The sequence below is a fragment of the Megascapheus bottae genome, chromosome 8, assembly GCF_031878675.1.
Source record: "Megascapheus bottae isolate mThoBot1 chromosome 8, mThoBot2.hap1, whole genome shotgun sequence".
Classification (NCBI taxonomy): domain Eukaryota; kingdom Metazoa; phylum Chordata; class Mammalia; order Rodentia; family Geomyidae; genus Megascapheus; species Megascapheus bottae.
Window position 1 is genome coordinate 8,553,033 of NC_143516.1, and position 22,573 is coordinate 8,575,605.

Consider the following 22,573-nt stretch of genomic DNA (forward strand, 5'->3'; position numbering starts at 1 on the left):
TGCCAAGAGCCTCAGCGTCTACTTTCCCACTCTGCTTTCTCTGCTCCCACCTCACATGGGCCTGCTTTTGCAATTCACAAAGAGGGTTTTATAATTCATGTGTACTGCACTCATTTCTTGCCATGTAAAAGTAAATCACCTGGTTTCTGAATGACATAAGAAAACTTTAGGCTTGGAAAGGAATGTGGCATTTAAAAATGAAAAGTAAATAAACACACAGCACAGGGTGGGTCTTATTCGAATCAACTTCTTCATAAAGGATTTGCTGTTTTAAAAATTTCTTGATTGGTGCTAAATCTGTTCAGCAGATTTTAAATAATACAGTGTAACTGACGCATTCTTTAATGTCCTCATCTCTTTTCCTAAGACTAAGGAACACACGAAGTCTTTTGTTCTGCAGTTTCCTAGTACATCCTTAAATGGACACAGGCCTCAGACAGCTCTGTATCGGAGCTACACTGTTCATGGCAGCCTCTTGATTATGTAGTAATGTCTTTGAAGTTTGGGCTGGACTTTATTTATTTTTGAACTTTTCCCCAGGCTTTTTAACGTATCCCATAAATTAGTAGGGGGGAAAAAGTCTTTCTCGTCACTCCTTTCTTTTCCCTTGCAAGATGATTAACAAAAGGTAGGAAGATTACTATCTGCACAGACCCTCCAAAGAAAGGTAAAGTTTCATTTAGGCTGATGAGTCCTTTATTTCAATGATTGACTGAAGGTTAAAAAAATAAGAAATAGAAAATCAGAATGATCTTTCTAGATTCTTTGATAGCTATGAAATCACACAGGCCCCTTTTGTTGGAATGTTTTAGTTTGCTGCTGCTGTTTGGAGAACTCTTAAATCACTACTGCTCTAAACTCCGTCATTGTGGGCAAGCATTCAAGACTAGCAGGCTTCACTTTTCTCTTCATTGAAGCAGTTCAATAGAAGGGAAAGATGGAAGGCACTGAGGATGGGCACACACACACACACACACACACACACACACACACACACAGCTCTACAGGCTCAGCTGGTGTTTTACAGCCTTCCTTGGGGAGCAGGGGCTGATGACCAGTGGGGGACAGATGATGTGATCACCAGATGCAGCTGTTAGCTGTTGTCAAAGAAAGCAAGAAAGATGAGCTTGCTGATCCCTCACCACCACAGAAATGTGTGGGGTTTAGACGCCAATACTTGGTGCTTTAAATGGCCATCAGCATTGTGACATCTTTCCAGTGCAATCCACAGATATCCATTCCTTCTTGGCAATTTTTGTAATGACTCCAGGATGTTCCCTATGAAGCCTATCTGCCTTTCTGTCATTGTCCTCACCTCCAGTTCTCCCAACTTTCATCCATATGGGGGTATTCGAGATCTCTTTGGCCTCCATGATATCCCCCTTGAGTTCAAGCTCCAATACCGGTACTCTCGCCCTCTGCTCCCACAGAATTGTGGTAATTGGTGTAGATTAATATTTATAACATGTATTTAAACCCATGCTTTGGAAATGAATATAGTGAAAATAAGAAATAAAAAGACCCCAAAGGCTAACTTCATTTTCATGAAAATTATGTAAGCATGGTTAAAGTCAAGCATTAATCTTTTATATAGTTTATAACTGGGTAACTAAATAGTAGATGCGAGAAAGCATCATTTTATAAAGCCTATTTCAGTCATTTTAACTAAAAGCAAAAGACTCAGAGCATTATTATTTTGCATAGTCTGATTAATCAATAGATCTGCACATCGAGCACCAGGAGCTGCTAAATTAAAAAGAAAGTTATTAGAAACAAGATTTCCCTGTGATGAAATACTCCAGGTAACTTACAGACTTTACAAGGAGCTCATCTCTGTGTGTAAGTCTCATCATTTTCCAGTGGTATTCATGGATCCAGCTGTAAATTTGTAAGAAAAATAAGTCAGAGGAACAGTGTTGAACTATGAACAAGCAATAGCAGTCGACTACAGGATGCGGATAAACTGTAAGGAGAAGAAAGCGAGAGAAAGACAGCTGCTGATGTAGACTAAAAGATGCATGAGGTTAGAAGATAGGGAAGAAGTCCGGGCGGGTGGTTCACACCTGCAATCCTGCTGTTCAAGACGACGAGAAAAAGTCAGAAGTGGAGCTGTGGCTCAAGTGGTAGAATACTAGCCTTGAACTAAAGAAACCCAGAGACAGTGCGCCCTGGCCCTGAGTTCAAACCCCAAGACTGCGTGGGTATGCAGGTGCACGTAAACACACACACACACACACACACACACACACACACACACACACACACGACAAGAGGAAACTAAAGTACCTAGAGATGATGGTGTGGTTGACAAACTATCAAAATGAAGGAAGTGACTACTGACTATTCAGAAACAGGGCAGAGCTTGAAGAAGGGGCTTCTGGGACTGATGGTGAAGTGCTCTTGAAACCATGAAAGCACATAGGTGCCCCAAATTCAACTCTGTCCTGCCACACAGCCTTGCCTTGGAACTGGGGTCCTGCATGCTGGCAACCCACTCACCTCTGGAAAGCTAAAATCCCAGGGAAGAGCCCTATCCATCCACAGAACACAGACTCGGGGCTACTTAGAGAGTGAATAAATGTAGTAGGGCTGCCATAACAAGGTATCAACAAACTCAGTGGCTTTAACACGAAGGTACTGTCTTACAGTTCTAGAGTCTAGAAGTCCAAATCAAGATGTCTGCCGGGTTGGCGCCTTCTCAGGGTGGTGAGCATAGCCTTCTTGGCGTATAGGTGGTCTTCTCTTTTCTCTTTGTGTCTTCCAATACCTTCCGTATTCCCTTGTTTGGAGTGGTTTTTTGTTTGTCTGTTTGTTTGTTTTTTTGTCAATCATGGGGCTTGAACTTGAGGCCTGGGCACTGTCTCTGAGCTCTTTTGCCCAGATCTAGTGCTCTATCACTTTAAGCCACTGTGCCACTTCTGTTTTCTGGTTGTTTATTGAAGCTAAGCCTCTCATGGACTTTCATGCCAGAGGTGGTTTTGAACTATAATCCTCATATCCTGAGTAGCTAACAGTGCCTGGCCCTTGTTTGTTTTTATACCCAGAATTAATTAATTAATTAATTAATTAATTCCTTTCCTTCCTTCTTTCTTTTTAAGATTAAAATGCAGACACAGGTAATGTTGGGAGGGGAGGTACCCTAACGAACTCATGTTAATTTGATTATAAAATTAAGATGATATTTCCAAATAAAGGCACATTGTGAGAAACTAAGAATAAGGATTTCATCATATCTTTAAAGACATATTTATGTGTTCAAGGCGGATGTGCTCAAATTCTGGTTACTCAGAACACAGTGTAGAAGGGAATAGATTGTGTGAGTTCCTGCACTTAACTTTTCTCCTCCAGACATGTTTCTGATTTTTCATTTTCCTGGATTTCCATAGACTGCACCTCGGTGATATAACCCAACTGAGAAACTGAAGGAACACACAGTCCCTCCAGTTGCTTAATACATGGCTATGCTGACTTTGTTGATACTAAAATACTAGTTTGGGGGTGGGTTATAGTTTAGAAATGATCTGATTTTTTTTTTATTTAAACATTCTTTCATTGAACTTACTTGAACAATGGGAGCTGGTGGTAGATATTTGAGCAATTGTTGGATGGATAGCAAGATAACCACAGGCTTTTCAATGCTTTTCTAGACCTGAATGATAAAACACACTATAGTCATTTACTAAGCATTTCTTTAGTGCCCAGCGAGAGCAATGAAAGTAGAAACTCTGCCTGGGTGAACACTAAGGAAATTGTATTACTTGAATAAAGCATCAGTTTAGTAGAGAAGGATTCAGCTGGACATTGTGGAATGTAATTAGATTGATTAGATGGGTCTTTAGATGCAAATAAGAAAGAAGCTGAAACAAAGAAAGCACACTGACCTCTCTGCTCTGTAGCTTTCACAGGAAAGAACAGTTTTGTGAGTATTGAGACTGCACGGGGCACTGGATATTTTGTGCCTTAGAAGACTTACTGCATTGTACTCCCATTCTACTTCCTCAGTGCCTTTAGCTATCAATAGAGTTAATCAGGTTGAGAGATCCTCGTGTCTCCTCTTCCATACTAGCTTCTTTGTGGGTTTGTAGGTGTGAAGAATTTGTGCAATTTTTTTGTATGAATGTGTGTGCACTTGCATCTGTTTGGTTACTGTCTTTTGTTTTTCCACAGCACTTGGTGTTTTTCTACCTCCTCCATTATCTACAAGTATGAGCAAATCACAAAAGATCTTCACTTCATTCTAATGTACACATGAAAGCCTACAATGTACAATGTACATTGCTCAGAATTACTCACTCATATTTTCATATTTGATTATTGATTAACGTGATGTGGAGAAACTATAGACTTTGATGTCCAGTTGAGACCTTGCCTTTTGTTAAAAAATACATCTTGTAAATTCTGTATCCATGTAATAAAATCAACACATCATTAGGAAATTGATCTATCTTTACCATAGATATTATGGCCACTAAGCCTCTTTGTTCAAGTTCATTTAGTCTGTCACTGATGAACTGTTAGAAAAGTTTGTTCCTTTATCTGGTAGGGATTATAAAAAATTCATCAGATGATTCATATATTAAAGACTCTGTTTGTACTCTGTGCCATTCATGTTTTCCCACTGTCAATGTGCAGCTCTAAACAGAATAGAAATTTTCTTTGGCTGTCTTGTCATGTTATGGGATTGACAATGGGCAAATTCACATATCTGAGGCACTGACCTATTGTGTATTCATGTGCCAGAGAAATCTTAATGTAGAAACAGCTCATCTATAGCTGCATGTAATGTACCCTAAAACTTGGATTAAAATAATACATCTTTCCCAGTTTCTGAGATGTAGGGGTGACTTACCTGGATGGCTCTGCTCTGGATCTTTCAATGGTTTCCGTCAAGGTATTGACATGGGCTGCAGTCATGTGAAGGTCTGTCTGGAGTGGAAACATCATTCCTCACTGTGGGATCCTGCTCTCCCCTACCTCCCAGGAGTTGTTGAATATCTTTACAACATGGTGTAGGAATCACCAAGAAAAAAAAGAAAGGTAGAAGCCATTCCTGGGTGCTGGAATTATAAATGTATACCATCATACCCAACTATCCCCCATAACTTTAAGAATCACTATAATTACTTTGATATGTTTAAATACAAATTAACTGCTCTACATAAAAATTAGCATTGACTTTATTATTCATTGGTATGCGGTGCTTTATAATGCCTTGCTTTATATCTGTTTTTTATTGTTATTAGTTTATATTATTGTTGGATAAAGGAAATCATTGAAAGTTTAGATATCTTGAGCTCTTTATCTTTTTATTGCTATGTCATAGCTGTCACTGTTATTTAGAATTCCTCATGACTAGCTTCTCCTTTCAGCAAATTTCCATGGATGGTACCAGGGTGTCTTTAAAAGTATGACAGCTCGATTGGAGACTGGTGAAGACTTAGCCTCTGGACCTTTAAAGATAAAAGATTCTTGTCAATGACACAAAGCTCCTTTCCCTGGAGGGAATGCTTTTAAGTTCTTGGCAGATTAATTAGTAATTAAGGACAGTATCATTCCTTGAATTGTTCTCATTTTTAGGACAAATAACTGTTGAATTGAGTGCTCTAAGAAGCCACTCTAAAAGCTACTCAGTGAAATTACAGAGCATGCTGATTATGTGGAGAGTCTATCCTTTCTGTTGCTTCTGAAGAAGCTTTTGTGGGGTGAGATGTGTAAGAGAAAAAGTAGACAAGGCACTTTTCTCTCCCTTTTCTTAGGGGAGTTTAGCATCTTGTACATTTGAGACATTTCTAGCTTTACAAAAGGAATCAGATTAAGAAATATGTAGAAGGTTCTTAGAAAGATATATTTTTACAAAGCCAGTGAGAAAGGAAAGGAAGTTAGCTCTGCTGAAAGCCAGCATCATAGCCAGGAATTCCTTGAGGAAGAAGGAAACAAACTTGTGATGTATTTGTGTTGATCTTGGAAGCAGAGAAACTGGACCTCAACCTTTCGGTACTTTGATCTTGGGCATCTGAGCCTTTAGAACCATGAGACAGTAGATTCTTGTTCTTTGTAGCTTTTCCAGTCTGTGGTTTTCTGTGACAGCAGGACAAGAGAGACTAAGACACTCCCCTTAAGCCAAGAACCAGGGGTTTGCTGGGTGTTAAGACCTAGAATAAAAAACCCTCAAAAGCAAGGTCTTACTAGGGTCTGAGGGGCAGCAGATAATGTATGTTCCAGATTATTGAGGGAAAGTTCGACTTTTCTCTGCCTTCCACAGATTGAGCCCTGCTATGTTGGTGAGGGAGTGTCTTTACTCAGCCTACTGATGCACACAGTAGTTTCTTCAGGTAACATACTTACTGACACACCCAAGAATAAGCTTTCCCAGCTCTCTGGGCCTCCTTTAGGGCATTGTGACACATAAACTTAAACAGGTGACATTTTTCATCCTAGAAAGCTAGACCCTTGAGAAAGAGCCAGAGCTGACACCTGAGATTAGTAATAATAATAAGTGTTTCTCTCTATATTGTATATACTTTGACACTGACAGAAGCAAAACCTACAAGTTGGTAACTAAAGCTTGCTTTTATACTATATTAATTAAGAGCATCTGATAATCACGTATCTTTTTGTCATAACAAAATATGGAATAAATCTTTTCTTTTCTTTCTCTCTTTTATGGTTATGGGACTTGAACTTGGGGCCTTGGCATGATCTCTGACCTCTTTTGCTCAAGGCCCCCACTCTACCACTTTGAGACACAGCCCCACTTCTGGTTTTCTGATGGTTAATTGGAGATAAGAGTCTCATGGACTTTCCTGCTCTGGCTGGCTTTGAACCTTGATTCTCAGATCTCAGCTCTCTGAATATCTAGGATTATAGGCATGAACCCACCACTGCCTGCATCTTCTCCTTTCTTATAACTATAGAATTTCCTGGGTTTTTTTTGTTGTTGTTTGTTTCCTAGCTTGTCTGGAGGCTGAGATCTAAGGATCAAGGTTCAAACCTAAGTATAAAATTTCTTGAGACTTTATCTCCAATTACCCAGAAAAATCTAAACTGGAGGCATGACTCCAGTGGTAGAGAATCAGCCATGAAAGTACAAAGCCCCTGCATCAAACCCCATACTAGTGATACACACAACTTTTTTTGGCAGGGGGTTGTTGGTCAAGGGACTTGAACCCTGGGCCTGGGCATTGTCCTTGAGCTCTTCAGCCCAAGGCTAGCGCTCTATCACTTAAGCTTTTTGGTAATTGGAGTCTCACAGATTTTCCTGGCTTTGATGGTCTTTGAACCGTGATTCTCAGATCTCAGCCTCCTGAATAGTTAGGATTACAGTGTGAGCTACTGTCACCTGGCTCTAAGTGGATACTTTAAAAAAATTTTTTCGATTAGCATTTCTTTTATGACCAGAGATGTCGAGCATTTCTTCATGTGTCTCATAGGCATTTTTGTTTCTTCTTCAGAGAAGACTCTCTTTAAGTCTTTGGCCCATCTTTTAATGGGATGGTTGTTACTTTGGAGATTAGTTTTGGAGTGACTCAATTTTTTTGAGCTGTTGATATATGTTAGATATGAGGCCTTTGTCCGTTGTAGTGAAGATCTTCTCCCATTCTGTAGGCTTCCTATGTAATTTACTAGCTATGTCCTTTGCCCTACAGAAGCTCTGCAGTTTAATGAAGTCCCACTTATCCTGCCTTTCTCTGATTTGTTGTGTTTCTTGGTCCTTATTGAGAAAGATTCAACCTGTGCCAAGGAGGCCTAGTGTGTCTCCTATTCCTTCCTGTAAAGTTTTCAGTGTGTTGGCTTTTACCTCCAGGTCTTTGATCCATTTGGAGTTAATTCTAGTGCAGGGTGACAGAGAAGGATCCAACTTTAGTTTTCTGCAGGTGCTTAACCAGTTCTGCCAGCATCTCTGGTCATAAAAGAAATGCAAATCAAAACTACTCTAAGATTCCACCTCACTCCAGTTAGAATGGCCAAGATCAAAAAATCTAATAACAACAGATACTGGAGGGGATGTGGCCAGGAGGGATCACCACTACACTGTTGGTGGGAGTGCAAACTCATTCAACCACTATGGAAAGCAGTATGGCAGTGCCTCAAAAGACTAAACATAGAGCTCCCCTATGACCCAGCAATTCCACTACTTGGCATTTACCCAACCGTCCAGAAACAAGGACATACTAAATCCACTAGCACAATGATGTTCATTGCAGCACTATTCACCATAGCAAAGATATGGACCCAACCCAGATGTCCCTCATTTGATGGGTGGATCAACAAGTTGTGGTATTTGTACACAATGGAATTCTATGCTGCTGTCAGAAAGAATGACATTGCCCCATTTGTTAGGAAATGGAAAGACTTAGAAAAGATCATATTAAGTGAAGTAAGCCAGACTCAAAGGAACTTAGGCTCAATGGTTTCCCTCATTTGTCATAATCAGTAGAAACCTTGGGCTCTCCTAGCAGAGATTTGCAATAGAGCAAAAACCTAGATACATAAGGCTAAATGAAAGGACCTCTAGGATATAAAAACAAAAGCCATGTAATGAGTGATTGTTGTCCTTAATGTGCTATGTTATCTCTCATCTCTTTTGCTGCCCCTTGGTTATCTCATATTGTTATAGTATTTCACTTTGTTATCTGATATATTGGATAAATGCGTATTTGGTTATTTGAAATTGGATAGGGAAGGGGGAAAACGAGATGAGGGGTGGGGATGGGGGGGTGGGAGGGAAATGGGGACCAAGACATGAGAAAGGGTATCAATGTATGTGAAGTAATGCACCTTCCATCTGACGAATGTAATGTAACCCTTCTATAAATTACAATAAAAATATATGGAAAAATAAATAAATAAGTACGGGGTGGAGGGAGGAAAATTAGGACAAAATCACGAAAAGTGTATCAATGTGTGAGAAGTTATGCACCTATTACCTGGCGAATGTCACTGTAACCCCTGTATACATTACCCTGACAATAAAAAATAATAATAATAAACCCACACAAAAAGTTTTGCTTACAGAGTTGAGATACAGAGAAGTTGTAGTTCCATAAGTCAGGTAGAGTGCATTTCTTTTTGAACTCCTCACTCTCTTCCGGTTTTTTCCTCCCATCCCCATCCACAAGTTGTATTCATTTCCAGCAGTGTTGAGGGACTGCCGTTGCTGCATCTGTTCATGCTTGGTCCCTCCATGTCTGTACTCTCCTTGCCCTCCTAAAGACAACTTAGTGAACACACAGGACAAAAAGAAAAGAGGACAAAAGCAACAAAGCCAAAAATCTCGTTTACATTTCTTGGAATTCATTCTGATTATATTATTTCATATGACCAGAAGCACATAGGCATTGAGCCTTTGGGTTAGACGCACACACACACACATTCTACCTTTGTTGGGGCTGAGGTTTACCCTCTGAAGGGTTTCTCTTGGCCCTTGAAGCAAAGCTCCCCCAGCTCCTCGGATCTCCTCCTTTCACTCTGTCCAGCTGCTTCTTGGCAGCTCACCCCAAGCCAAGGTGGAGAAAGCGGTCAAGGGATTTGATCTGGGAGTTTTTCCAGAATGGAATGAATAGGTACTACAGCAATTACTGCGGTTACTGTTTATGAGGTGGTGGAGGGTCTCCATCAGTGTTTTGCTGACTTTTTGGCAACATGTGTGAGTTTTGCTGTTTAATTAGCCCCCAGGGAACACTCTCAGCATCTGATGGAATCGTCTGACTCCTTGTAGGAAAATGCTGATTGGTATTCATTTTCATGGCTTCCCTTTTGATGTTGAAGTAGACTGAAACACTTCCTGCTTTTCTAATATGTTCTTTTCCTTTCAACCTCCCCCAGCACCCCAAATGATTATCATATATCCAAGCGTAAGGGGTTAGTTTAGAAAAATGAAGGAATCGGGTCCTCTTACCGACAACCAAGTCCAAAGATCCCAATGGGAATACGTTCTTAGTGAAAATCTAGACGTGCTGATGATTGGTGGCTGAAGGAAGTATTTAAATACACTTGGTAGGTTGAAATTATTTGTTTATTTTCAATTTCACCTCAGTAAGGAAGAACAGACAACCTCTAGGCAGAGTTCGAAGTTCATTAAAGCAGCTTTGGTATATCTGAATATTTATTTGATGTATTTGAATATGTATTTCTATTTTACTTGCAGTAGCATTATCAAATATTTCAGTTATGCCAGAGTCAAGTTAGGAAAACACAGAACAGTATACAAACAATTATTTTACAGTCTTTTGTCATTAATAAGGTAGAGAATTTAAAGCATAATTTATCTTAGTGTGTTTATGCTATTCCAGTCTGAGTATTTCTTAAGCTGAAAGTTTACTTGGACTCAAGTAAGTCTTATTTTTATTTTTAGGTTTAGAATGATTCCTACGAATCCCTTTTTTTGGGTTCTTAATCTTTTTCTGCTTTTTATCAGCCTCAGACTTCTGTTTGCAACAAGTGAAGTCTGAAACTCTGCTGCTACAGTTATTTGTCTGGAGATTTTGAGTTCCACAACAATAAGTTAAAATTGTAAGAATAGCTGGTGGGACTGCATTCTGTTCTTTTTAGATACTTTGCCACTTGATAACTGGAAGGAAAAGTAGCATAAATCTATGGTTGGGGTGAGAGGATGTGGAATTGATCATGCAATCCATTCTCCTATGTGCTGAGTCAGCACTCGAGGGCCAGAAAGCTCATCTCCTTTTGTGGCTTTTGCCTCATGTTGGAAATACAGCTACAGATCCTTGAAAATAGAATGGAACAGTATTAGTGATTCTCACTTCATTAGAAAAGTTGAGTCAGCTTCTCTAAATTGTAACAAGGCTTTTGAATCTTCATCCAGTTGGCACTGGTCTTGGATTTACTGGTGAACTTTGTAACAGAAAGGTGAACACTAGGTTTCCTTCAGCAGGCAGATTTCATTTAGGTACTGAAATGATCAAAACAAACCAAATATGTAAGAGCACGTATTCGGCTAGAAGAAATTGCTTGCTAACTGTATGACCTGAATTATCAGAAGCTGGCAAGTTTAGGGAGATAACTATATTTCCATGGTGTGAAGAATATAGGCCACATGTAACGAGATGTAAGACAAGTTCCTCTGAAGCCATCATAAGTTAGTTAACTGATTACTTCGAAGTGAGATAATGCCACAGATAAGAATGCTTTCCCAGGCAGCAATTTGCAAAATCACTTGGCATCTCTCCAGTTAAAAGATAACAAAATAGGCATGCATGAGACAATTTATATGTGGAATTTAAACACTGAATAATTTAAGAATGGTCTGAAGATAGGATAAAAGCAAGATGATAGGGAGGAACTGGTCAAGTGAAAGACCCTAGATTGTGAGAATATCTGACTGGTCAGAATATCTGGCTTTATAACTATTCTTTTTCTTTTTCCATCCTTCTGGAAAACATGGTTTTGAACTTGTTAGTCTCTCCTGAGTTTATCAAATAAATTGTAACAATAGCCACTAATCCAAAATATTTCATCTCTATTTCTTTGGTTGGATTGGCACAAAATATTAATACACATGAATTCTCAAAATCCCCTTGTTTTAAAGGGCATGTGGGGACTTCCCTGCCATCAAAGCTGAGAGAAGAAAATCCTTCTCAGATAGTCAGATGATGCCTTTCATCTAAATTCTTTTTTCTTTTTTTTTTTTGCCAGTCCTGGGCTTGAGCTCAGGGCCTGAGCACTGTTCTTGGGCTTTCTCGAGGGTAGAGCTCTAGTATTTGAGCCACAGCACCATTACTGGCTTTTTTCTATGTACGTGGTACTGAGGAATTGAACCCGGGTCTTCGTGCATACTAGGTAAGTACTCTACCATCAGGTCAAACTCCCAGCCTTAAATTCTTATCTAAATCCTCTTCACATTCCATTCCATTGAGTATCTTTAAAGTATGTATTACAGGGCCAGGAATTTGGCCTAGTGGTAGAATGCTTGCCTAGCATGCATGAAGCCCTGGGTTCGATTCCTCGGTACCACATTATATAGAAAAGCCAGAAGTGGTGCTGTGGCTCAAGTGGTAGAGCTCTAACCTTGAGAAAGCCCAAGGACAGTGCTTAGGCTCTAAGTACAAGCTCCAGGACTGGCAAAAAGAAAGAAAGTATGTATGACATACATACATTATTGCTTAGATAACTTATCTAAATATGCATGAGGGATCTAAAGTAAAAAAAAATGAATAAATAAAGAACAGTAAAAAAAAAAAAAAACATTTAGAGGAGACCTGGGTTCTAGTGTCAGTTCTCTAACACACTCAATTCAACCTTTAAGAAGAGATTTAGGTTCAAGCCCCACAACCAACAAAGAAAAGAAAAAAGATTTAGGCTTAGTTCCTTATTAATGGGGAGGAACTGTAAATACCAAGGTGCAACTGAGAAAAGAGTGGCCTTCCTGAAGATTCAGTATGGTCCCAGTATACATATACAATGTGTCACTGCAGTTACAGATGGTAGTAGGTATACACACACACATATATACATATGTATACATATATACATGTATAAATATATGTACACATATATGTATAAATATATATGTACATATATATTTCTAAAGGTGTTACTCTGAAATTCTACCTTCATTGTATATCAGGAGTGACTTCTATATCAAATTTGCATTTCAGGTAGCAAGTCTGGCCTCCCCCAAAACTTTCACATGCTAATAGCTGTAATTAAAATAGAAAGCTCTATTTAAATAGTAATTAGCCTTCAGGACTTGAAGGGTAAACAGAATGCTAATTCAGTTAGCTAGTTAATTGGTCTTCCTGGTTGGAGATTTCAGCCTGGCCTTCCTCTTTAGCTATGCCATGTTAAAACTCTGGAGTACATACTGTGTATCTAGCCAGTGAGCTGACATTTTGCAGAATCTTCTTGTTTGACTCAGGAATTTTTGCTTTTAACTTCAAAGACAAATGCAGATGGGTTTGCAGCGGCTATAGTATTATGTACAATTCTGTGGCAAAGTCATTAACATTTGACTTTTGTTCATAATCACAAGGATTATACCTCTTCCTTTGTGTTACACCAACATAATTACCAATAGTGTGGATTTTCATACTCAAGAGTATTGCAATTTGGAGGTAAATTATGTGGCCAGCCTAATCATAATCACGATGACATGCAGTGATTGCTGTGACTAAAGGCGAGGATTGGACTGGCTACATCTGCCAACGGACAAATAAATGTCAAGGTCCTTCTCCCCACAAACTGCCAACAAGATGGCAAAGGTGGAAGGAAAAGTTTTCAGAGGTCATTTTTAAAGAAGCCAACGGCTTTGCCCGGAATTTTGTTGCTGCAGTTGCTAAGTTTCTGGGTCTGTCAATTACTCTTGCTTAAAAAAAATGTCACTGTATTTGATAGCTGCGTATATCTGTTGCTCAGTCCTAGGGATAAGCTGGATGGAGAGAAGGGGGTTTGGAGGTTGGCTGGATCGACCCCATACAACAGATACCTAGGTGCTAGCTACCTGTACACGGTGGAACCCAACATCCTAATTCAACAAAGACTGAATGGATGCACTGGCTGGCACCTGCAGGAGTTATTTAAATAAATGCAATTGTATTAAAATACACATCCGAGGAGGAAAGCTCTCGGTAATGTCAGACAGGGGCGGGCCCTTGGGGGTTAATAGCTGCCAAGGGGAAGATGCAAATCAATAAACATAATACCAATCATTAAGGTCCAAAAGACATTGTGTGCATAATATGTGGGAGGTGGAGCAAGGAGGCCTGGAAGGAGAAGCAGGCATTCGGATGGAGGGTGTCCGCAGGAGGCAAGGGTAACGCTGGTCCCCAAATTTCAGTCTGTGGAAGGGCTTCCCCTCGTCAATCACGGAAACTACACACAGGCTTAAAAAAAAAAAGGTGCTGCTTTTTGGCTGGCGCCCAAATTTCCCCCTCGGGGTTAATGAGTAATCCAAACGAGCATTAGCTCACTTTGCAAATATGAGTCGCACAATATGGCAAAACGCAACGCGAACGGCTGCCCATCCGTGGCGATCCAATCCAGAGGTTGACACGTTGCCGTCGCCTTCCAAGAGGAGGGAGTTACCGGGTTACCTTCGTAGAAATAAAAAGTGTCTTGCTTCAGGAAATTGAAAATGGGGGTGGCGGGCCGGCAGAGCACAGCGGTGCCCCAAAGCTTTGCCAAGGACGAGCACGCAGGTCCTCCTGGATGCACTTTCCAGTGTCTGGGCTCACGCAGAGGCAGACTGGCCCGGGAGCAGAGCCGGGGCCTGGCCGGAGCCCGCCCCGGGAGCAGGGCGCACGGCCGCCCACTGAGCGAGCCCAGTGGGGTCCAGGACGCCGAGCGCAGCGGCCGGAGGGGCTGGGAGAGGGAGGGCGCGCCGACTCCGCCCCGCCCCGGGAGGCTCTCGGGGTCCGGCCCCGCCCCCTCTTTTATCCCGGGAGCGCCACGGGGAGTTGGAAGTTTGCAACCCGAGCTCTCCGGCAGTGCGCTCCTCCCAGCGAGGGCGGCCTGGGGGAGGCGCCGGGAGGGACGGGCGGGAAGCGGGCTAGGGTGCCGCGCACGCTGGGGAGCGGGGACTCCTGGGCTTGGCCGGCTGGCGAAAGCTGCGGAGAGCGAGCCCGGCGCGCACCGAGAGAGCGGGGGACGCGGCTCCGGGCCCTAGTCCCGGAGAGCCCGGCGCCCTTCGGAGGCCCGGGATCCGGCGTCCGCCCTGCGTGCGGTGGCTGGGTAGGGACGGGGGAGGAGGAGGAGCTGCCGCTGGCCGCGACCGCGGGAGGAGGAGCCGCACCGCTGTCCCGGAGCCGGCGGGGGGCCGCGCTCGCTCGCCGGTCGAGCTGCTCGGGGGCCGGGATGATCCGCTGACGGCGGCCGGCCATGCAGCCCTGAGCGGACGCGCCGGGAACCAGCCGCGGGCGCGGGCAGCAGCGCTTCTCCGCCGACCCCCCTCGCCCAGCGGGGAACCAGGCCACTTACCATGGAACCCGTGACCAAGTGGAGCCCCAAACAAGTGGTGGACTGGACTCGAGGTGAGTGGGCCTGGGGGGTCCCGGCGTCCTCCGGCCCTGGAGCTGGAGAGAGGGGGGCGCTCGCCGGGGGCCGGGGTGAGGAGTTGGGGAGGGGGCGCCCAGCCCCTCCTGCCGGCGAGACGCGGAGAGTGCGTGGCGCGTTGCGTGGAACGCACAAACTTCGACGAGGGCCCGGCGCTCTGTCGGTGCGCACTCTGTCGGGGTGCGGGTTGTAGGCGCGATCTCTCCGTGGGGGGCGAGGGGCTGTGAATGGAAGGCTCAGAATTCAGCGCGGGGCCCTCGCTCTGCTGGGGTGCGGAGGCACAAGGCGCCTTTGTGTGAGTGACGCCCGCCGGACCGCACTCACCTCCTCTGCGCTCTGCGCCCTGCTCGGGCCGTGGGCATGGCGGGGCGGAGGGACAGGTAGAGGGGAGCCTGGGGGCACAGAGTGGAGGGTCGAGGGAAGAGACGATCTGGAAGCACGGGAGCCGGCTCTGTGCCATGTTTCGTGTCCCTGAAGAAACTTGGGAGTCAGGACCCCCCCTCGGGGGAGGCGCGCGACCCCCGACTTCAGCCCAGCTAGGGCGAGCCAGCACCCTCCCTCGGTGGCACAGCCTGCTGAAGCCACGCTTGAGCACCGGGAAGGAGAAATGTGTTCTGAGATCCTAGTCCCCCGGTTGGGGATGAGCAAACACAGTAGAGCAGGGGTAAGAGTTCACTTCTCCCCGGATCACTTTGTCCATGCTCCTGGGATACCAAGGAAAGATGCTCAGCTGTACCCTCTGCCAAGAGGGACAAAGTCCACCCACAGCCACCACAGCCGGATCCCGGGAGGATCCGCGCTCACACCTCGGTTTCTCCAGTCTGCTCCTACAAGTGGGGAGTGGTGTCCTTTCTCAGCAGTCATACTTGAGGCATGTAGCACTTCCCAGTTTGCTAAGTGGCTCTGGTGGAGGCAGTGGCGCCGGGAGGTGGCCTTGCAGGTCATGTCAGGTCACCTTTTCAAAGTGTCCCAGCCCAGGGTCGCCACCTGATGAAAATCCATCATGGTCTCATTTCTCAGGCCTGTGTTTTTCCTCCACCACTGGCAGAGGGTGTGGGGGATGCCTGCTCCTCAGAGGCAGGGGAAAGAAGCCGTCTTCCTCCAGAAGGGGCCTGCTTAGCAACTGAGTTTTCTGGCCTCATGTTGAATGAGGGTGGGAACAGTGAAAACTTGGACATAGGAGGGGAGATGGGCCCTTGCTAGTGGCTGGCAGACTTAAGAGTTTTCTATGCCCATGCCCAGGCGTGTGTCAGTGAACTTTGCAATGAACTGTATCCCTCTTCCCCCATCTAGGATGCGACCAAGTTCCCTAGCCAGCGACTTGCTGAGGTTCACTTGATGACCCATTTTTTTTGTCTGTCAGTGAGGCAACCCAAGAAACTGGGCATGTCAGCTTCTGTGGACCACAGTAGCCAGTGGCCTTGCTGGCTCTTAAGCCCTTAAAATGTGGCTACTGTCGTCTGAATTGCAGTGTCTTCTAGGTATGAAAAACACAGGACATGTGGAGATGTGATGTGAAAGAAATACATGTAAGATATCCTCACAACTTTTGAATTCACCTCCTGTTGGAATGACAGTATTTTAGATACACTGGATGGGATGCCATTTATTATTAAAATTAACTTATTAGGGGGCCGGGAGTTTGGCCTAGTGGTTAAAGTGCTTGCCTAGCATGCATGGAGACCCAGATTCGATTCCTCGGTACCACATACATAGAAAAAAGCCGGAAGTGGTGCTGAGGCTCAAGTGGTAGAGCTGTAGCCTTGAGAAAGTCCAAGGACAGTGCTCAGGCCCTGAGCTTAAGCCCAGGACTGGCAAAAAAAAAAAAAAAAAAATTAACTTATTAGCTGGTCATGGTGGCTCATGCCTGTAATCCTAGCTACTCAGAAGGTTGAGATCTGAGGATCGAGGTTCAGAGTCAGCCTGGGTACTGAAGAACGTGAAACTTTTTTTCATATATTTTTTATTGTAATTAATAGAATGGTTATATTATATTCACCAGATAAAAGGTACATTACTTCACATTGATACCCTTTCTTATGTCTTGGTTCCCATTTCCCTCCCCTCAAGAATGTGAAACTCTTATCTCCAGTTAACCACTAGAAATTGGGAAGTAGACAATGGCTCATGGATAGTATGGCAGTAGCCTTGAGTTGAAGAGCTCTGAGACAGTGCCAGGCCCAGAGTTCAAGCCCCGTGACCAGAAAAAAAAAAAGTAAAATTAACTAATTCTGTTTATTTTTACTTTCTCAATTATGGCTCCCAAAAATTTGCAGTTGTACATGGTTCATGTTTGTGGATTACCCTCTGTCTGTTCTGTAGTTAGAACTGCCCTGGAGTAAGGAAAGGGTTATTTATGTTTTATCACTCTGGCTTTCTGAGCCTGTGCCAGCTGACTTGATAATGTATAACTAGAAACAGGAAGATTATGGGGTGAGATCTTCACACCCTCGATTTGTCTTTTTATTTTTTATTTTTATTTTTGGTCCCTTGGGAATGGCAGGGAAGTGTCAATTTACAACCTGTTATATTTGTTAGGCACTTGATTTTCCTTTTTCCTTGACATTGTGACTTAGTTTGAGATTGCTTTCATGGAACAGTTTTCTCCTGACCTGAAAGAGCATCTATGGGTGGGTCAGTACTGTCGATACTGATTAGGTTACATACCTGTGGCTTGCACTAGGCAACTTCATACAAAATGCTTCTGCCCTCTTGGACTCTTAGTGAGAGCCTCAGAGAAAGACCTGGATGCTTTCTGTGTGAGAATCTAAAAAAAGATAAAAGGAGCAAATGTCTGGCAATCCTTTAAATGGCAAGAGGCCACTTTCTTTCAGATTGCCTGACCTAGTATGGTACTTGGCTGTTTTTCATAATGTGAGGCACTGGCATTGACTTTTTAATAAACAGTTGACTTATGCAGACTTGTTGGCTTCTGGGACTATTTTTAGGTCAGCCTCCATTTAAAAATATATCCTACTGATAAGCTGCTCATTGTGGAGACATTGCCAATTTTGATGTCATATGGATGTGAGGAGGAGTGTAAAAACTTGAGGGTGAAGATGACTGAAACCTGGCCACATCCATGGCTTGAGTTCTTGCCTCTGGTACCGTGAGACAAATGCACTCACTAAGTTACTGTCTTCAGAGTGGGGTAATGATTCATATGGACTTATTTACTTTCTTTTGTGCTGGAGCTTAAATTTAGGGCGTAGGTGCTCTCCCTTAGCTTTTTCACTCAAGGGTGGTACTCGAGCCTCACTTCCACTTTTCTGGCGTTTTGTGGTTAATTGCAGATATGAATCTCAAAGACTTTACTACCCAGGCTAGCTTTGAACCTTGATCCTCAGCTTTCAGACTTCTGAGTAACTAGGATTAGGAGACATGAGCCCACTAGTACCTGCTGTCCTCATGTGGCTTTACACTGCTCACTGGCTTTACCATGATATCCATACAGGCTCAGTAAACATTAGCTGTGTGTCAGGTACAAGTCCAGGGATCTTGTAAATATCAGCTCATCTCATGTGCACAACTACTCTTTGAGGTGGGAGCCATTTCCATATTTCGGTTAAGGGACCAGAGGTGCACAGAGAGTAAGTATGGCCACTGACAAGCCATTCCATATTTCGGTTAAGGGACCAGAGGTGCACAGAGAAGTATGGCCACTGACAAGCCATGTGGCATGGAGCAGGGCTGCATTTGAACCTAAGTGGTTACTGAAGTGCCTGCCCTCTTCCCGTTCCTCCTCCTCTTCTTCTTCCTCCTCCTCCTCCTCCTCTTCTTCCTCCTCCTCCTCCTCCTTTTCCTCTGATATTCTTTCCAAGGCCACCCCTAGACCACATGGAGACTCTTCAGCATACTTAGGAATAGACCTGCAGGAGGCTTATGATGTAAGAAAGTTATTAATATCCTATGCTGGTATATGTTTATCTAATGGCTACATATTCTGTGTGTGTCAGAAATTTGTTTATAAATAAATTCGTAGTTCATGGCACCTTTCCAGCCAAATAGCTAGGTAAAGATCACGTGGTGTTCATTTTCATACCTAATGACTCAGTACAAGATGGTCTTTTTCTTTTTTTCTTTTCTTGATTGTAAGGCTTGTACTCTGGACCTGGGTATTGTCCCTGAGATTTTTTTGCTCAAAGCTAGCACTCTGCCACTTTAAGTCACAGAACCACTTTTGGTTTTCTAGTGGTTAATTGGAGATAAGAGTCTCATGGATTTTCTGCCTTGGATAGCTTCAAACTATAATCCTCAGATTTTTAGCCTTCGAAGTAATTAGGATTACAGGTGTGAGCCACTGGTACCCTGCTGATTGAAGGGCTTTTATCAAAAGGCCATGCCCCCATGAGATCTAGGCCTTAGCCCAGACTCTTTATCTCGTCCCAGGCTCTGCTTTTTCCTTGTGTCGGTGAGGATCCAGTAGATCCTTACTGTATGGTCACGGAGAGAATGGGCTTTCCAGCACTGTAGAGATGTGGTACACTTTAAGTCACTTACCGTGTGTCCTCTTGCGCTATTAACCCTTCCCACCACCCGTCCACATTAAAGACAGTTCTTTGTAACACTCCTTCCATTTTCTTGTAGCCTCTATGGTCAGTGGAAAGGAGGTCTTTTTGTGAGCTGTAGGTCTATCATTTGGCTGTGTATCACATTCCTTGTCTTTCTTCCAAATGATTTTATTTTGGGGACTTCAGCAGCAAAGTATTAATAAATTATTAATTATAATATTGAGGAAACACTGATCAAAATATATACATGGGCCATTATAGCTTCAGGTGCCTGGCTTAGACACATTCCTTTAGTCCTCATACAATTCAGTGTGATGTTAGTACTGTTTCCCATTAAGGAAACTTAGGCAAGAGGAGCCATTTGCTCAGGGTTGTGTCTTTATGAGGGGCCATGTGCCTTGAAATCCCCTGCCCCCAAGCATACACTTTCTCTCGGGTGTCTTGTAGCAGGCAGAGGAGTTTGGTGGTTGGGAGCGTTGGGCTCAGGAGTCAGGCTAGGTTTGCATGCCAGTTCCGCCTCTGACTGTGTGATCTTATGTAAGCTCTCCATAAACCGCTCCTCTGTGCTTTTATTGCTTCCTTTCTTTTATCCTGTAGCTCCAGGACATGAACTGTTCTCTCTGCACAGTTGGGTCTGTCATTGGTGGGTTCCAGTCATCCAGGGGCGTCCTTGGTGGTGCCAAAGAGATTCTCTGCCAGTTGTTAGTCAGTGGATCAGGACAATATCTGTTCTGATTAGGCATCTTCTCCATCAATGCCTTCTACCAACATCAATCTAACCCATACTTTCTCCGCTTCCACTTGTTGTATTGATCATAACTACTTCTAGCAAGTATAGCATTAAGGTGGCTCTGTCCATTGCTGACCACTGTCTGGGTGGTCCAAACTGATCTCACCTTGGAGCTTGTAAGAGATGCAGAAACTCAGGTCTGAGTCAGAATCTGCATCTTACCAAAGTTCCCTGGTGATGGATGCGCCTATGACAGTTTGAGAAGCCGTGTTACAGCACACAGCTGCAGGCAGGCTTTCAAACTTTTCCTGGAAACCCAGCCACGGTAGTACTGTCCTGGGTGATCTGCTCTGGTCTTTGCCCAGTCTGTTGTATTCAAGTTCTGAAGTCATGACACTTAGTTTGGGGATGCTTGACTTGGTCACTCATTAAACCAGAAGAGCAATCTAAGGGTGTGTGCTTCTATTTATAAGTACTACCTAGCAACCGCATCAGGTAATTCTGAGCAGACTAGATGAGGCCATTTCCCGAGAGATTTCTTGCTGTCTCTTGGGACTTGAAGAATGCTCACAACAAGAGAAGTAGTGAGGGGAAGGAGCGGGAAAGGATGATCAGTGTTCATTGTAGTCGAGGCTTCTTCTCAGTTACCCCTGCTGGATTGGAGAGGATAAAGATGGGCTTTGGGGCAGTCCTGTAGGCTTTTGTCCTGTAGGCCAGGACTGCATGGGCTTCATCATGTGTAGATGATTCTGGGGAAGACTTGATGGTGGATGAGACATGATCCCGAGTGCCATTTCAAGACTTTAGTTACCAGGGCAGTTCTCAAAATTGGAAAGCTTTGATTGGGGTTGGAGTGTCTCAGTGTATCCATAGAGATGGAGGGAGCTCATCCTTCAGTCTGTGCTTGCAGGAAGCTCCTCTTGTCTGCCTTACCACACCTGTGGCCTTTGCCTCTCCCTGTGGCCACCCCTAGCTGGGAGTTTTGGGGACACTCATGTTCTTGCCTCATTTCTCTTGTTTTCCTGTCTTTCTCACCCATTCTGGCATTTAATATCCAGCATAGCTATTATATAGACTTCAAACAAGGAAATGAAGTTTAGTTTACATGAGCGGTACAGAGCGTTTCCGCTGGTTCCTACCTGACTCTTCCTTGGCCTGGAGCTGCCTTGTATTGGACATCTCCGTTGCACAAGAGCAGAATCCAGGCTTTGGAAGTTAAGCCTTGTCTGAAGTCCAGAGGTTGTGGAGGAACTGGAACCCTACCTCCCAGGCTTTTTGTTCTGTTGTGTGTCTGGTCTTGGTTTCTCCTCTAGTCACCTTGGAATCAGCTTTCTAGTTGCTCTGCAGCCAGTGAGGGAAGGGAGGGCTTCCTTATCATCTCTTTAGCATTTACAAGCCAGGGACACACTCCTTCTCTTTTCTGTACTGGACTTACCCTGGGTATAGATGTTTTTGAACTTGACCTTTTGGCAGCAAGGGGAAGTTATTGCCTGATAATTACTTTATTGAAGTTTATTCATTTGTGTTGTATTGTTTCAGAAAGTAGCTCAGCAATGTAATAAATTGGTTCACTTTTAGACTCTAATCCCCAGCCCCCTCCCCCCTTTTTTTTCTTCTAGCTCTCTGTGATCAAACCCAGGGCTCTGAACACGCTAGATATAAATGCTTTACTATTGAGCCATTTTCCCAACACAGTTTTTGTTTTTATTTTTGAATTTCACATTGTAAATTTTTTATCTATGTGACACATCAACATTTCTATTTGGTAGAGTTCTCTCTGTCTCTGTCTGTCTCTCTCTCTCACATACATACACCCTCCCCCCCACATATACACAGCATTCTTAACTAAATCTTGTAATTGTTTTCTGGCCCCATTTCTTGTTTTCCTTGGATTCCTTATACATAGTTGCTTTATTTTATTTTTTTGTCTTTTTTGAAGTGCTGGTCTTGGGGCTTGAACTCATGGCTTGAGTGCTGTCCCTCAGCATTTTCATTCAGGGTTGTCACTCTGTCACCTACTTTTTGGTTAAAAAGAGTTTTGTGGACTTTCCTGTCCAGTCTGGGTTTGAACTATAATCCTTAGATCTCAGCCTTCTGACTAGATAGGATGACAGGTGTGAGCCACCAGTAATACCTGGCTTTGTTTTTTCTTTTTGATTGCATTAGTAGTTTGGTCAAAAATGCTTATTAGATAAACTCTCATTGGCTGAGCTTAGTGGGTTAAGGGAAGAGAATCAGACATGATGGAGTCATGAAGAACAAGAATAGTGGTAAGGAGGTGAGTGCAGTAGGATTTTGTGGGTCATTTTCTTACTGATAACAG

At 43.5% G+C, this 22,573-nt stretch overlaps 1 protein-coding gene across 2 annotated transcripts in view; it reads left to right on the top strand.

The window, feature by feature from the left end:
- Window positions 1-14,542: 14,542 nt before the first annotated feature.
- Cnksr3 (CNKSR family member 3) overlaps window positions 14,543-22,573 on the top strand; it is an 84,436-nt gene continuing 76,405 nt past the window's right edge. The window contains exon 1 of one of the 2 annotated variants that reach the window (XM_090337932.1): window positions 14,543-14,987. In XM_090337932.1, the coding sequence (XP_090194058.1) occupies window positions 14,936-14,987 (52 nt within the window). In that variant the 5' untranslated portion in view covers window positions 14,543-14,935. The remainder of the gene's footprint in view (window positions 14,988-22,573) is intronic. The other variant, XM_090337931.1, reaches the window with a different exon arrangement.